Genomic DNA, 16,462 nt, shown 5'->3' on the forward strand with positions numbered 1-16,462 from the left:
TCTTACCTGGTCCACTCTTCCTCCCACAGGCTAGCAGCTAAAATTTTAAGAATGTTCTGTGAATTCTCTACTTCAGTCTAGCTTCAGGCAAACTTTAACACTTGTAGATAGTGAGCAGCAAGAGCTCACTGACAGTGCAGCACGTAAGTAAATTGTAAATAACATGTTTGATGTATGAGTAATGCTCAGAGTACAATTACACATACATCCATTACGCCTACAATCTTTTCATCTAAATACTGAAAGGGAAGGATCCTGGCATATTTGGTCTTCCAAATATGTGGAAAGTTTCACATTGGAGGAATAAAACCAGTGAAGATATTTTAATATGACACCATGAAACCACAAAACAATCTTCAGAGTTCAGAGTAAGAAGCTCTGCCACCCAGCTCCATGAATTTCACTTCTTTTGTTTAATTTGCTTTCATTTAAAAACAAACACATACGCATGCCCCAAACTGTAACTATTTGTGTGCCAAGAATACAAACATTTATATTTTGAAAAACAAGTAAATTCATATTTCAAGTAGTTTATGTATGCATACTTCAGATCCTGATCATCTCCTAGTTTTTCCTTTTTCTTTTTATAGGACATTTCATCAGCTCAAGAAAGTAAGTGAAATACTGTATTTATTTCTTATGACCAAATACACGAGACACAGAGCAAGCATCGTTTTCTTTGTCTCCCAACTATTGCAAACTACCTTTGTCCGAAACCCAGAAGAAAACACAAAATTCTGGCTTGCTTATTAAAGTTTTCAGCAGAAAAAAGTAATCTGAAACTGCCATGATTATTGGGGGGTGAATGAGATTGATTGAAAGAAAAAAAAGGAGCAGGAAAGTGATTTTAATTTCCAAATAAGTCAGTGAATACATAAAGAAACGTGTTTCTGTCAACAGAATTTTCCCCTAGTGTTAAAAAGCTTAAAAACTAACTTTTGATTTTATTGACATCAATAACGAAAGGGAATGGGCTCTGAGTCCCTCTGCCAGAACATAAGTGGTGAATGAAATTCAGAAAGGGCTGAAACAAAAGGTAACATCCAGACTCTGGAAGATGTGAGGTTTGGACCTGAATTCAGGTCTGGTCTGACTTCTGATATCAACACTGATCATTCCACTGTTAACAAGGTTCAGGAAAAAGGATGAGAAATCTTCTGGTGGTCATAAATGGCAATCCAGTAGGCCAACCCCTACTTTTAAGGAGTTCCTACATATGCTGCCTCAGAGTGTTATCTTCTGGAGTTTGGATGCTCTTTCCAACATACTTCAAACAGATAGGGAAAGAGGGGATTAATTCCTGGTAAACAACCTCAGAGCATTTGTATGCATTCTTGTTAGGGGTAGGGCAGCATTGTATTGCCTTAACTCAGTCATCTTTATCTGCAGTTGTCATATCCCAGGGGATGGTATCAATTACTGATCCCTCCTAGGACACACACATAGTTTTAAGACAGCTATTGAGTGGCACCTTATTAGCAAGTCAGTACTACCTTACTGAAATTACAGTAGATGCTCTCTTATTTCTCACTCACAGGAGTGAGTTCCTGCTCCACAGGAATCCTGAAGATTCAGGAAACACTTTTAATTCCCGCTGAGCTCCCTGGAAACATGCTAACTTTCTGAAAAGGTAGTGTTGTATTTTGAAAATATATTGGAAAGGAAGCAATGTACCTAATCCTCTCCTTTGCAGGCCAAGCACAGTCTAACTGATCCTGTCTACATCATAATAAAATAAAATAAAACTCTAATGTGATGGCAGGGAACCAAAACTGAAGATGATGTCAAAGACGGTGGTCTAACATTAAGGTCAGCTCACTGTGGCCATCAAGCCCACTCTATAAAATCCTGCCTGAGTGCAGGCAATAGGCTACAACACCAACAACCTCCCTGGCAAAGAAGTGCTTTTCACACTAGAAGCAGCATCCCAGGGAAAAGTTTGCTAGACAAACTTTACCCGCTGCCAAGCCTTGCACTTTTCACTCAGTGAGAACACAAAAAGAAATGTAAGCAGATTTTTTACTTTTTTACTATGTCCTCGCCAGGTACTACTCAGGTGTAATCTTAAACTGAAGCTAAACAATCTGCTAGATGGGCTTTTTCCAGTTTTATAAACACATAATGCTGTAACAGAATTAAATGAACTTACCCTTTTCCTGTGGGGACTGATTTCTAGCTTCATCACTGCACATTTGTTTAAAGTATTTAAGCGCCTGCAAAGAGCAAAGGAAACCATGTTAAGAGAATACTCCAGTGTTTTGACATAGGCTATTCCAGTTCAAAGCTTTTGTGAAGGCTGTCCCCAAGCTGCTCTGCATACAAATAGCCACAAGCAGAGTTTCAATTAGAGCCCTAATTTACTTAACTATTAACCCATTACATTTGGCTGTACTCTAACTTCAGAGGGAGCGATGGAAGACTATTTGTCACAATTACCTGAACCAAAGTAAAGAGAAGTTAATGGAAACTTGGACTAAATTGAGAAGTACATCACATGCTACAAATTGTAATAATTACATTTGTTCTAAATAGCAGACATCAGAACCCTGAAACACTTAACCTTGACAGACTAAAAATAACAGAAAAGTCTTCCAATTTGACACTGTAAACATGCGACTATATTAAAAAAAAGTATGCTGCTTTAAAATTGTTCTTTGTAAGCTGAAACTTCCCAGAGGAAAACTTATTTTCCACTCACTGGATGCTTATTTTGTTTTTGAACAGTGATTATTTTCAATACAGTCCTGGGACAAGACCACTCATCAGTTTAAACAAAACCCGAACCCAGAACACAGACCCAATTTCTGTTTCCTAAACTGAAAGTTTCTTCCATATATAAAAATATTTTTCTGAAGGACTAAAATCTAAACAAAAATAAATTGCTGCAGCAGCACTAACTAGCCAACCTCTTTCTTTGTGAAATGTGACAGCAGTCTGGATACATATACTGAAGTACTGTATGAATACATATGATCGTTCCTCTATTCCTCAGTGAGCTAATCCGGTCATCTGGTAGGTATCCCTAAAGCAACCAAAAATTATCTTTCTTCTCCTCTCTTCCCCAGCCACTCAGTGTGCAGGGCTGAGCACAAGCAACTTAAAACCCAGCAAAAGTCAGTGCTATTCGTGACACAGCTGCAAGGAAGGTTAGGCTCAGCTAAGTGGAGGCTGCCATGGTCTCCTGTTCTTCTCCATGTCCTTGCCTTCCCAGGAACTGCTCCAAGGACATGGTTCAACTAAAATCTATACTGGTAAAGTGTGGTTAGAGAACTGCCAGGGCTATCACAAGGCAAAAGGAAGAAACAGGCTAGGCACGATGCAGAAGGCAGAAAAACTGAAGCAGCAGCTTCATGGAAGTGATAATTTAGTCCTGCGTCAATACGCCTGCTCATGAGACTGTACTGTAGGCTGCATGAGGAGACTAACTGAGCTGAAAACCAATCTTTCAATACTTCTTGGAGTTTAATTTCCCCTGGGTCAGTACCCTGAGCTGTGTGAAGAGTTATGTGTGCAGGGAGGAGGCACAGGAGTAGGGCCACCCCTTTCCTTCAACTGGACCACAGCCCAAATCCAACAGTGGCAAAGTTGAGTTTTAAAAAGCCTAATTCATTCCAAAGGAAGTAATGTAATATTCACATAAAAATTCATTTGAGCAAAGTGCAAAAAAGCGCCTGTATCTGCAGTTTTGAAAAACTAAAAAAGAAAGGAAATGCTGACATGCCCTATTGCTTCATATGAATTTTCTCAGACTCATGAAACTTGTACTTGAATGTAGAAAATGTGTGCACAGGGAGAATTACTAGTTTCTTCTCTTTTCTCTTGCCTTTTATGCACAGGATTGGCTGCAGATGGTATTTACACAGGGCTTGATCCTGAAGCCATCAAAGAAAATGGGAAAGCTGCTACTGATGCTTTTGCTGAAAGTCATGAAGTAAAAAAGAAAAGGCAGTTTGATCTATAATTAGACCCAGCTACAACACAAGAGAAACAGGAAGAATTGCCATGGGTTAAATAGCAGGGCAGTGGCAGGTTAGAAAAGTTATCCAGATCTCTTTTTTTTAATCTAGATTTAATCTTTGCTCTGAATTTAGAAAGCAAAAGGCTCAGTCCTGCTGGCTGCAGCTGGTGGGTACATGCACAAGTCCAGTGAATTCAGAAGAATTGAATTTATGGTGCGGGTGAAGGGTGAATGTCCCATCTACATGCTACACACAGAACTGTTTGGTTTTTTTTCAAGAGGCCACACAAGCATCAGAAAGCTCTGCTATAAACACATTCTCCTCTCATACTCCTGGACCTCAAGACCAGGAAATATTAAACTGGTTTCAGTTCTATATTGTGTAATAATTCACAAATTTCACAGTGTTGCAACCTTTGACTTATGCAGAGAGAAGTTACCACAATCCCTGGATCAGGCTTTATCTAGCTCCAGCCTGTCTGACCACTAATAAAGACAATCTCTGATTTCACAAAGATTACATCCCCAGACTTCTTTCCTACTCAGCTAAAACCCCTGAAATAGGTGGAAAAGGGTAGAGCAAAGACCTTTATTTTTACAGAGGGTATTTAAAAAAAAATATCCTGGCATACGCCTCACAAAAATTAGTACAAAGGCAAGATAAGATAATCCCCAATGAATGAGGTTAAATTAAATAGCAGTGAGGCAAATAAAGTCTGTTACATATTTGACATGGATGCATCTGAAAACCAGTTTCCCTTTTAAAACCTAAATACTCTGCAGCAATTGCATCAGGTCTGCAACTTCCATTACATACATCACACATTCTGCTTCAACTTCTGCTCAAATTCAGGAGGGCCAAGGTCCTTGAACTACACACCACTGAAAATACAGTACAATATGCAAAATTGCTTTCCAAACACATTAGTGTGTCTTAAAATCTAAGCTTACAGTTTAGTTTGTCAGGATGAGATTTACCTGTACAACCATCATTAACCGTCACATATGCTTTGCAATACTTCTAAAGCCTATGAGCACATATTCATTTTCTACAGATCTTCTCATCCAATTGATGCTAGTTAATAAACCACAATTTTCTCTTCTGGGTCTGGACCTTCTCCTTTTTTAACTTCAGTCACAGGTATAAGTTCACATATCATTTCTTTACTGACAGTCAGCAGACCTGCCTCATTCTTCCCAAACCTGTCCCAGTGACACCTTCCTGAAGACAAGATGGGAGACAGAGGGATGGGTCACAATTGCTGCAGACAGCAGCTACAGCCACTATCACCACCTGGCTGTCTCAGTCTCAGTTTTGACTATGCCTCCTATCCTGGCCACTCTCTAGATGACTGTCTGGATGACAAGATAATACTCCTTCCCATCATTTAGAGAAATGTCTTTGAGTCAGCCCTCTCTATACATCTTCACATCCAGAGGTTATCTTACTCCCACAGAGCATTCTATCTCCAAGACATCACTTCTCCTCACTCTCCATGGACTCCTACCTCGGTTCTCATTCTGTTTCACCCCAGCTCTGCAAACCCCTTTGCCTTGAGGGTGACCAAGGCAGCAGGACCTGCTTCTCCATCCTAGACTCCAAGTCAGCCCATATCAGCCCTGAGTGGCCATCACACAGCCTGAACCTGCTGCACCCAAAACATGAGGCACTGGAGCTCCTCTCAGAAATGAGCAAGTGATGCATTTTTATTAGTCCTCTCAGAAATGGCCAAACTAGTTTAGCCTGAACTTTGTTTAAGAGAGGCAGCCCAAATGAGACATTCACCACAAAAAACTACAGTATGAACAGCTAACTTCTAAATTAAACTGTAGGTTTATGACATGAAGTCTTTTTTTGAACTAGGTACTAGTCAGTTCTGTGTTGGATAGAACACCAGATAATTCATTTTATTCTCATTAACAGAAGTTCTCACCCCATGCACCCAAATCAAGTAGTAGCAATGCAGAATACTAGATTTATGCATTCTAAATTACAATTTTGGATTTGAGGAACTGTATGTTCTAGCTTTAAAGTTTAAAATATTTTCTTGATGGACTTAAATTCATAATTCCGCTTACAGAGCAAAGTCCAGGTCCATCATACATGTAACTGTCACACGAAGCCCTTCTTGTCTCAGTGGACACTTTCTACTTTGGCTCCTGGGGTTCATCTGCATGCTCTTCTGCAAAGGAGATCAGCTCTCCACAGACCAAATGATACAAACTGTGAGTACATTACAACCAGCTTCTTGGATGAGAAGTCCTGATGATAAAAGATTTAAGAAAACTCTTGCATATATAGTGTAACAGATTCCTAGCCATGCATAAGGAGATTTAAAAGGATTTCCATCATGGCTTGCTATGTATTTTGCACTTAGCAACAACCTCTAGGATAAGCATGTTTCAGTACTTAGTTTCAGCAGCACATGATGCATCCAGTTATCTGCTGGAGATAAATTCCCAGTCATTAATCTACATAAAGTTTTATGAAACCAAGGCCAGCACTGGTTTGCATAGTCACAAAAGAAAACATCCCAGAAAATTAAAATATGGTCACTCTTGCATTCTTAACCCTACCTTTCACAGTAAGATCACTAAATGACATTTCTTAACCATCTCTTACTGAGTGCTATATGCTATCTCTGTAGTTCAAGTCTCACTTGAAAATTTTCCTTAAAAAACATAATGGGATGGGTTAAAGTTAATTTACCTGCTTACATTAATAAGGTTATTAAATAACAATACTGTTCAGATGTAAGCTATCACTTAAAATGTTTCAAACTTAAAAAAGGAATCCCCGTCACTGTGATTTCTACGGTCTTTTTAATACAATTCTTTAACATACAGTTATCAGAACATGGAAATCAGAACTTCTGGGAAGCACTGGCTGTTGCACAGAAAAGCAGATTCTCAGCACAGACCTCTTACTATTTTGTTACCATCAACTGTGTACAATGTTCACTTAGCTCTGTGCTGAAAGTGCAAATAACTCCCAAAGTATTCTGATTTTCATCAAGAAACAGTGATAGGCTTATAGTTGTGAAACTGTTCAAAGCCTTTACTGAGTAAACCCCTTTACTGTTTACACACCGACCGTGGCATGAGTCAAAATAAACTCAGGCTGCAGGCAGAAAGGCAGCATTCCAAACTATGTGCTTCTCCACAGCTTTTAATGAGCTTTGCAAAATTAAACATGGAGGTGTGGGAAAAAAAAATCTAGAGGTGGAAAGGTTGTGATAATGTACTGCTTTTGTCTAACATACATGGTAAAAAGCCAAATTCAGACATCTCAGATGGTTAACTGAATTACTTCAATTTTATTTTGAGGCGGAATCTGAGTGTTTCTGGAGATACTTCACTGTCAGTTTTAAAGTTATTTTGTAAAAGAGAACACTAATGTAAAAGCCACAGGCTTCAGAATGATACAGTTCAACCTTTAAAATCTTTGTCTCATAGAGATATGGAGCATACATTGCTATTTTCATCAGTGGGAAACGATTTGTGACTTTTTTCCCCCCTGAATAATTAATTAATCCCAGGTTAAAAGGTATTCTTGGAGGAGAGCACCAAAAGCTAAATATGCTGGCCTGACTGTATTTAGTTTTGCTGGCGAGGGAAGACCATGCTTCTGGGAATCAGCATTTATTTGCTTTGCTGTACTCTCTGTTCAATGACTTCACAAGTTCCAGAGCACACAAATAAGTAAACCAAGGCATCATATTTAAATATCAATTGAATAGGTGTGCCACACTTGAGTAAGGCACATCTTGCATGAATTTAACATTAATGAGATTTTTCCCCTCCTAATGACTGGACAACAAATCTGTTTTCTTCTGTTTTCTGTTTGAAAATCCTGTAAATATTTCTGAAGAACTTTAAATTCCAGTCCCTCTCTTTCCCTTCCAAGTATGGCAGTGATGGCATGAGAACACTATAAACTTAAAGCTGTTCTTAAAAGGCTTTTGTAATTCATTAGAATTACTGACATTTAGAGTTGCAGAGACCATGCATGCAGTATCCAAAAGCATTCATTTTGCAGGCAGTTTGGAAAGCTGCCATACTGAAGGACAGAGCCATAAAACTGCACTTATTTCTAGGTAAGAGGAGATACGAGAAGTTAAAGCTTTTTTCTTCTGCCATTTAAGATTGTGGACTCACACCAGAGGAGGTAACTGATGGATGGATTAATGTTAGATGATGCCAGATGGGGTCATCGTGATTGCTGTTATGACCAAAATGGTAATGCTGAGGCTGTAGCTGTGTAAAAAACATCCTGCCACACACCAGCAAGTCTTGCTCCTTCTTTTTCTCTACCTATCCCTTCTCCTGCTTCTGCAGCTGGCTGTGGGGTCCTGCCCCATTCTTCACACTTACTTCATTAAGGTTTTCAATCGATTTAATCTACTAACCCAGGAAATGACTATCAAGACCGTTTTTGTGGGGGGAGCCAGTTGAATTGGTTTGTGGAAGGAGCCCATAAACAAGAGAGATGAGTTAATGTGAGCATGTGGCTGAGAGCAGACCTGTCTGTGGAACAGTGATAAACTATTAGATTCCCTTACATTATCCCTTTCAGCCATACCCACGTTACACAGGGCAATGCACTGAGGCCAGCATGAGGGTTTGCACAGACAGCACTTTGTTTATACACACAGCATTTTGTTTGTATACACAGCTGTCCACCAAGGTAAGAAAGGAGAGTGATGGAGTGCACCGGCATTGCTTTGCTGATACTGCTTCCAAACCCCAATTCCTGTGTGGGAATTGGTGCTGCAGTTGTACGTGCAGATTGCTATAGCCAGCACAGTTCTGCTTTCACATGCCTAACTAATTTGGGAATAAGGAAAGAAAGCAAACAAAGAACAATAAAAAATATGCCTGTGAAACCCTTTCACAAAGATTCCTGCCACTCTCCTCCCAACTTTCTTTTAAATAACATCCCCAAACATTACTTAGCCCAATAAAGTATTTTAATGAAAACCACATACTTTTGTGTGCTTTTTTGTTGTGCTCTTCCCAGGTACTTTCTATTACATAGGAAGAGTTTTGTTTCAAAATGCAGTGTGATTTTTATTCACCTACCTGCATAACGCCTCAATAGCATCTCTGTCCAGAAAGTCATGCTCTCTCTTGACTAGAGCAATGTCAATTGGAAAAAGGAGATCTGCAGGAAAAGAAACAAGATGGAATCAAAGTGATGCTTATTCCCAGTGATGCGTGATTTCAAACAACCAGCTGCCTGCAGTTGAGCTCATCAAGATGCCAGTGACTGGCATTCTATCACGTCAAAATTCCAGAGGTGCTTCCTTTTCATCTATAGATTTTTGACATGCAGCCTTGATAACTGAAAGTTCATACACAGAATAGAGGAAAAATTATTAAAGCAGAGATGAAACAATGGGAGATGGGAAAAGGCAAACACAAGCTTCCCCATTAGACATAAAAAGTGTAAACTAATTCAGGCTAGCTTTATAGAAAATAAATATACAATCTCCATCAAAGCACCAATATCTCACATTAGAGAAAAAAGGCCAGTAAATGCCAAAACTCTATGAAAGAATGAAAAAAATGCCTCGAATCTCCTTAGCTGTTAATTAAACTATTTAAAAGTTTGACACTTTCATTAATGAGATATGGCTTGAAACAAAAGCAAACCAAGCTGTGTGGAGACCATACTGCCTCCTTTCCTTAGGAGATTATTTAGGTAAACAACTGGGAGAGTGAGGGGGAGGAAACAGTGTTGGCAGAGACCTGAAAATTTACTACAGCTCTGAAGGCAGCAAACACATATATATATTATTTACTGTACTCCACAGATTCCTGACTGTCATACAGGTCCTGATCTGGCATTCCTTGCACAGCTAAAACTCCCACCCAAAGCTGCTGGTTCTTCAGGGCAGAAATACAAGGTCAATCTGTGAACAGATTGCTGCAGTTGCACACAATTTTCCTGATCCAAGTAATTGTCTGAGATTTTTAAAATTTCTATAGACTGGGAAGAATGAACTGAAATGAGGAAAATAATTAAGACTGATATTAGTTTCTAGAAAGGTATTTTCTATATTAACAGAAAATTAACTATGAATTCAATGAAATTAATTCATTTTCTCTGAATTCTATGAATTAGTGAATTCTATGTCCTCATTTTCATAGCATCATAGAATGGTTTAGGCTGGAAGGACCTTAAAATTTATCTAGTTCTAAGCTCCCTGCTATGGGATAGGGACACCTTCCATCAGATTTCTCTAAGAGCTATCCAACCTGGCCTTGAGCACTTGCAGGGACTGGGTATACACGGCTTCTACAATTGCCTCAGGAATACAAATTATGACATATTCTGCAAAATGCTAGTAATTCTGTATTTTCTACAGAAAACTGCAGTTTTAGCAAAGCAACTGGCAAAGGTACACTGATCAATCTCCCATATTAAATGTGCACTGCACGGGAACCCTCCATACATGAGTCTGCTCAGAACTCTTGTATTATACCCAATTAATTCACAAGTCTCCCCTTCGTGATTTTAAGCAGAAAGTGCAAGTAAAGAGGGTGAGCACGTTTAACATGCATTTTTCAGCAGTGCTGATGTAATATTTTCCACTGGGACAGTCATATCTTAGAATGTCTACAAGAGAATATGCGAGAACTTAAGTGAGAGAGGTGACTTGAAAGAGGTTGATAGTCTGCATAAGACCCTTTTCTTAGTGCTAAATCTATGCTATTGCTAGCTTTGTTGTTGCTGCTGCCAGGGGGGCTTGCAAAGGACAATGGTATAGTGTTTTTCAGAAAGGACAGTTGTCCTTTCAATAGGTATGGCTGGCCTTGCTCTCACTGCTTCTCTCTCACCTCTGCGGTCCTTTTGATGTTAGACAGGGCATGCTGTTACAATAGAAATTTCATGTAAGAATCTCTAGGTAGGGCAGTGGTAACACAGGTAGGGCATGTTTTCTGAATGCAAGTAATTTATTAGATTTATGACTCAGCATAATAAGAAACCCACAAACCCACATATTCAGCTGAGAGTTTTGTCTCAGTTGTAACAAAGACTGGAAGTACAGTTCCAGCTCCATGTCCCAAGAAAATCTTGGCATCTCCATTAGCACAGAAAAAAAAAGAAGGAAAGATAAAAAAGAAAAAATAAAACGAAATTTTATTTCTGAACAGGCAAAGAGAAGTTCTGCCAAGTGCAGCTTTTGAAAGTGCTATTATCATCTCATATTGCCAATGCAGCTGCAAATCAAAGCTAAACAAGATCATTTTTCAAGAAGGTCAGCTCAGCATTTGCTGTAATTTTCAGCAATTATTCACTGTAAATAATGAACTTTCTATGCTCCTTCTTACAAGCAGCAGCTGGAGTTTTCTTCGTAAAAATGAAGATGCAGTTAAGAGTGCATAGTAATTTCAGTACAATGAAAGTAATTTTAAGTGGTGTGGGGGCAAATTATGAACAATAATATATACATATTAAAAGGATATCCCGCTTTAAAACAAACTTCTATCTGGTACCCTGCATCAGAGTGTGAGAACTGTATGCAAAACCCACAGGTTTCTAGTAGGTTGGAGAGGCAATGAAGAAAACAGTTCTAGTTGAGCAAAACTTTGTAAAAGCAGACACACAAAATGAATTCATCTCAGAGAAGGACAAGTGACTGCAGGAGGCAGCCACTCCTCTGAGGAGCATCTGCACAACAACAGCTTGTATGTTCTTTTTCCCTTCAGAGCAAGCCTGTGTCTAACTCCAACCCAAAGCATTCTGAAAAAAGACAGAGGACTTGGGAATCATGAGGTATACAGATTTATCCATGAATATGCAACTGCTCCATTAGGAGAACATTAGCCAGTGGAGCTGTACACTGCTTTTGTATTTCTCCAAGACTGGGCTTGTAGCAGTGGTTGACTAGGTTCCTTTCTGTTTTAACCAAAGGGAACATACAATAGTACTAACCTTTACATTTGTTCTATGATGATGTTTGGAAGATTCAGCCTAAAACAGAAACCTGAAACAAATTCAAAACTCCAGCATGCATCAGAGTCTCATTGGGTTTGATACATCTATGTGTGTGGTGTGTAGCAAAGAGCAGCCCAGTCCCTAAAAGTTATCTTATATACTGGAACTTCAGTGGTGCCCCTGAATCTTATTTATTGGTGAATACTACATCTTATTGTCCAAAAGTTGCTGGGGAAGGATTGAGTGCAGGTGCCTACCTTCATAAAGCTGTGCATACTGCGGGAAGCCAGCAGCCCGCAGCCAGTCACAAGCTTCCTTGGCCTCGATTTCTGAAAGAGGACAGAAATAAATCACCTTCTGATTAGTGATCTGCAGAGAAAAAACTTCCTCTCCACCACTTCTACTAGCCCCATTGCAAAATAAGCACAAATGTTTCCAGAAACTTTGAACTGAGACACATGTTTGCTTGCCCCAGTTTGCTTTTCTTCTCACTATCAAATACCTTAGATTCTGAAAAGTCACTAACACTCAGCTGCTATTTATCAACAACTCATCATTTTAATAGTAAGAGAAACAGGCACAAATGAAAACTGTAGCAGTTATGGATTATCCTGTTCAGTATTTGTTAACACTACAAAAACCAATCTGCAATCAGCATGAGCAGTGTTTGTTCAGCAATCTTATGGTCCTCTTGGCACAACTACTTTGTCTTGACAGAAATTCCTTGCAGAGCTCGCATTGCTGTGCACTTTAACACCTTGTAGATAGTACTGACAGAATCAAGCCCAAGAACAACTGACACACTGTACTGAAGCTCACTCAAGTACATATTTACTACCCAACAAGAACCTAGTTTCATTGGAAGTCCACGAGGTATTTATGAGTTACTTGGTGTTTTACAGGAAGGTTTCCCTCACGCTGCCCAAAACAGCATGCCACAGAATGAAATGATTCACACACATATATGTTACACTGAAAGAAAGAAATATTAGTCTGTGAATAAATCACATAAAAATTCATTTGTTATTTAATACAAGTAGAGATAAAGAATATGTTATCCTATTAGCTCAAACTGGGATAATATAAAACGCACTTAGGATATTCTCCAAGTGTTGAAGAAATGGATTGAGCTAATTATGTTCTTCAAAAAATTCAATAAAGTGCTACTGGGAATTTAACTCCCTGCTTAGAACTGATCAAACAAACAATGAGAAATCAGAAACTATTAAAGTTTGTCTGGCTTTGATTATATTCGCTGTTCCTGACAGACCAGGAAACAAAAGCTTCATTATGCACAACTCAGTACACAATTTTGCCACCTACTTGGAGAGGATACTGTGGCTACCTGCTGCAGAAACCATGCACAAAGGGGCCTGCTCAGAATTGCTCCGAATACAGGTTACTGCATATACAGCATTGAAAAGCCGAACACAATGTAAATAAAATATCACAAGATTTTGTCATGCTATGAAATATTCGCACTGAGATATAGGTACACAGAATTGGATGAAATGGCAGGCACATTCTAGTGTCTCCAAAACCGTGGCAACTCCCCCTCTCATTTTCCAAATTGTTACAATAGCGTTAAAGTATCTGTGCTTTGCCAGACTACTTTGCTAAGACACATATCCAAACCAAGGGGTTAAGGTGAGCCAAAACACAACATTCCAGATAAATAAACACCTAAAAATCCACTCCTGTTGAAGTCAAGACAAGCAGGCATTTGTGCAACTTGTGTTTGCTTCACCTTTGGGTTATGGGACCACATGAGAACAAGCACGTACAGACATATTGACTTAGCTACTGATTAAGGAAAGGCATTCTTCAATTCCAATTGCAAACGATTACAAAGTTTTGCTAAAAGTAGTATTTCAGTTTCAGCATACTAAGGAAATATGTGAGAAATTTAATAAAGAAATTTAATTTAAAAAAATTAATTAAAAAATTTTATTAAGAAATTTAATAAAAAAATCTAATCTTGTATGACTAAAGCAAGAAGAAACAAGACAACAGATTAATACTTCAGAAGCAATTAAAGTAGCAAAGCAAAAAACATACAACTAATTTTTAAGAGTACTTAAAATAAAATGCAGTATCTTATAGGTCACACTCTGCAGAACTGTCTGGATTGAATGAGAATTTTACTTGATTTAAAATCAGGGAACAAAATTATTCTAGATAACAAGCATTTGACAAAAAATGGAGGGAGATGCTTGTAGTGCAATTGAGAAAAGCGTCAGATTCCTTACTATTACAGGCACTCTTCAATGTGTTTAAATATTTGTTCACAGGTCCTTTATTGGGCCCCCCAGGTGTATGACCTGTAAATTATTTCAAGAGCTGGAAAATTATGCATATGCATTCACTGGACGTTTTTCACCATTCTCTTTAGAGGCTTTGTGTATCTTTTCTGCAAATGTATATGCCAGTTATGTGGAAGTTATATTTTATGGGCACCCAAGTGTCATGTGCCTTTGGGATTTTCAGAGTATATTTGCTTTCAAAATACCTTTGTGAATTCCCCAAGAAGTTTAGGCAATGAAACATCTCAGTTTTTCCTATCTGTCCACAAGAATTGCAGAGAACAATAAAACACATGTTCACCTGTCCATCGATTAAGCTATGTAAATGCCTTGGGTTCTGTACAAGACAGTGCTAAGTGTTTAAAGGCCATATTTGCCCCATTTTCAGAGGGCAAGTTGCAAGTCCTGTTGGAAAGGCAAAGGGTTGCAATCCCTTGAAAGGGTGAAGGGTTTGGAGTACTGTCCTGAACAAGGGGCCAGGGAGTGCCCAGGGCTCTCTCCATGTCATCTCCACCCACACAAAGCATGGGTAGGAGAGGGACATGACGGGTACTGGTGACAGAGTGGAGGTGAGACAAAAAAGACTAGGTTCCTTTTGTTCAACTCCAGTTGGCCAAACTCAGGATTCCTCCTAGACTGCACTCCTATGTGGTGTGACCAAAAGGAAAGGTAATTTTTAACCCATTTTCCCTGTCTCAACCTTGTTGGCTACTGATGAGCCTGAGTATGAACAAAATTGTGTATGTGTGTGAAATTCAGGCAGATCAAAATATAGTCAGAGGGAGAATCCAGCCCAAGGTACACTGAATAAGCTGCACAGAAAGCTGAGTACACTGAACAAGCTTCCTCACAATAAGAGACACAAATTTAAACAGCTGAGAGCTTGTCTAGGTAAAAAGTTCATTACCGCAGCTTAACTGGAATCTGTGTTTGAGAATAAAACACATTGGTTAAACCTGAGGTTCTGGCCAAATCATTTAAACTACTCTGGAGGTAGAAGCTCATTCCCACAATTTCCAAACTCCAGCTTCCAGCTCAGCAGCATTAGCCCTGGGACTCTTGGTTTGCTAGCTGCCAGTTTGATATCCAAGTGGACATGAGAATATTTATGTGCAAGTCCTTGTCATTCTGATCAATGGCAATCAAGATAATAAGAGACAAAAGAGAACAGGTCTTCCAAAATCAGACTTCCAACCACTTAAAAACATTTAGAAGGGACAGGACATTCAATAGCCTTTGTTCAGTGTCCCAGGGGACCTAGGTTACAGATAATTATCTGAGATAGGAACTCACTGTCAAGCACAGCATTCGCTTGGTTGGGGCCAGCTGACAGCCACAGGGAGGAGAGGAAACTTGCAGAGGAACTCTACACTGCTTTCCAACCTATTTTAGGAAAGGCCTACTTCAGCCACAATTTGCAAAGCAATTTCTGATGAACCTCTGGCAGCTGAAGTGATAAGCTGCTGCAGGCAAAGGACTGGTCACCCACTCTGTCCCTGCAGTGCCACTTCCTTTCTGAATCAAACATCCTTGCCAGTTAAAACCTTTACAATAAACTACCATTCAGTATACATTCCAAGCACGAAATGTATGTGCAGCTTTTCAGACATGCATCCTGTGCCCTCCCCCAGCAGCAGGAGGTTCTTGTACGAAAAACCGCTTGGAAGAAAGAAATTGTGCTATTATTTCTAAATGTCCCGATACAAAAAAACCCAAAAAACCCCCCCAAAACCCCACCAACCAACAAAAAGCCTCTTAGAAAGTAAAACAAAACAAATTAAAAAAACCCCACCCAAATCCCCAAAAAACCCAAAAAGAAGTACAATGAAATCTTTATTCTTGGTGTCGTGTAAGCAAACAAGAGGCAAATGTGTTAAAGAGGAAACAGGAAATTTTTATTGGAAACAGCTTTATTTGTTAGTCTGTTTTACAAAGCCATCCTCCATGCTCAAATCAAGGGTAGGAGTCCCTTTTGTGTGTAGTTGGGAACCATTAGTCCTTATTTACCCTCTTCCAGAGGGATTAGGAGAACTCAGTTCTTCCCTAGAGTAGTAAATTAAAATGGAAAAGTCTAACTGCCTTTTTTTGTTAAACTTTGGTCAATCTTGGTTCCTGGCCTTGTAAGTTTGCAAGTTTAGAGCCTCAGAGTAAAAATATCTCAATTAACACCTTGTTTGAAACTGCAGTTGAAGAAGGGAGAACTGTAAGATGCCTACAGACTTTTGTTTAATGATACTTTCTCTCCCATAGAAAAGA

General features: G+C 39.1%; 1 protein-coding gene across 3 annotated transcripts in view; it reads right to left on the reverse strand.

The window, feature by feature from the left end:
* The window catches only part of DLC1 (DLC1 Rho GTPase activating protein), a 216,252-nt gene that overhangs the window by 13,001 nt on the left and 186,789 nt on the right, over positions 1-16,462 (reverse strand). For all 3 annotated transcript variants that reach the window (XM_088163409.1, XM_088163410.1, XM_088163411.1), the window contains 3 exons: positions 12,161-12,232; positions 9,041-9,122; positions 2,150-2,213 (listed from right to left, as the gene is read on the reverse strand). In XM_088163409.1, the coding sequence (XP_088019535.1) occupies positions 2,150-2,213; positions 9,041-9,122; positions 12,161-12,232 (218 nt within the window). The remainder of the gene's footprint in view (positions 1-2,149; positions 2,214-9,040; positions 9,123-12,160; positions 12,233-16,462) is intronic.

The sequence above is a fragment of the Sturnus vulgaris genome, chromosome 4 (assembly GCF_052056855.1).
Source record: "Sturnus vulgaris isolate bStuVul1 chromosome 4, bStuVul1.hap1, whole genome shotgun sequence".
Classification (NCBI taxonomy): domain Eukaryota; kingdom Metazoa; phylum Chordata; class Aves; order Passeriformes; family Sturnidae; genus Sturnus; species Sturnus vulgaris.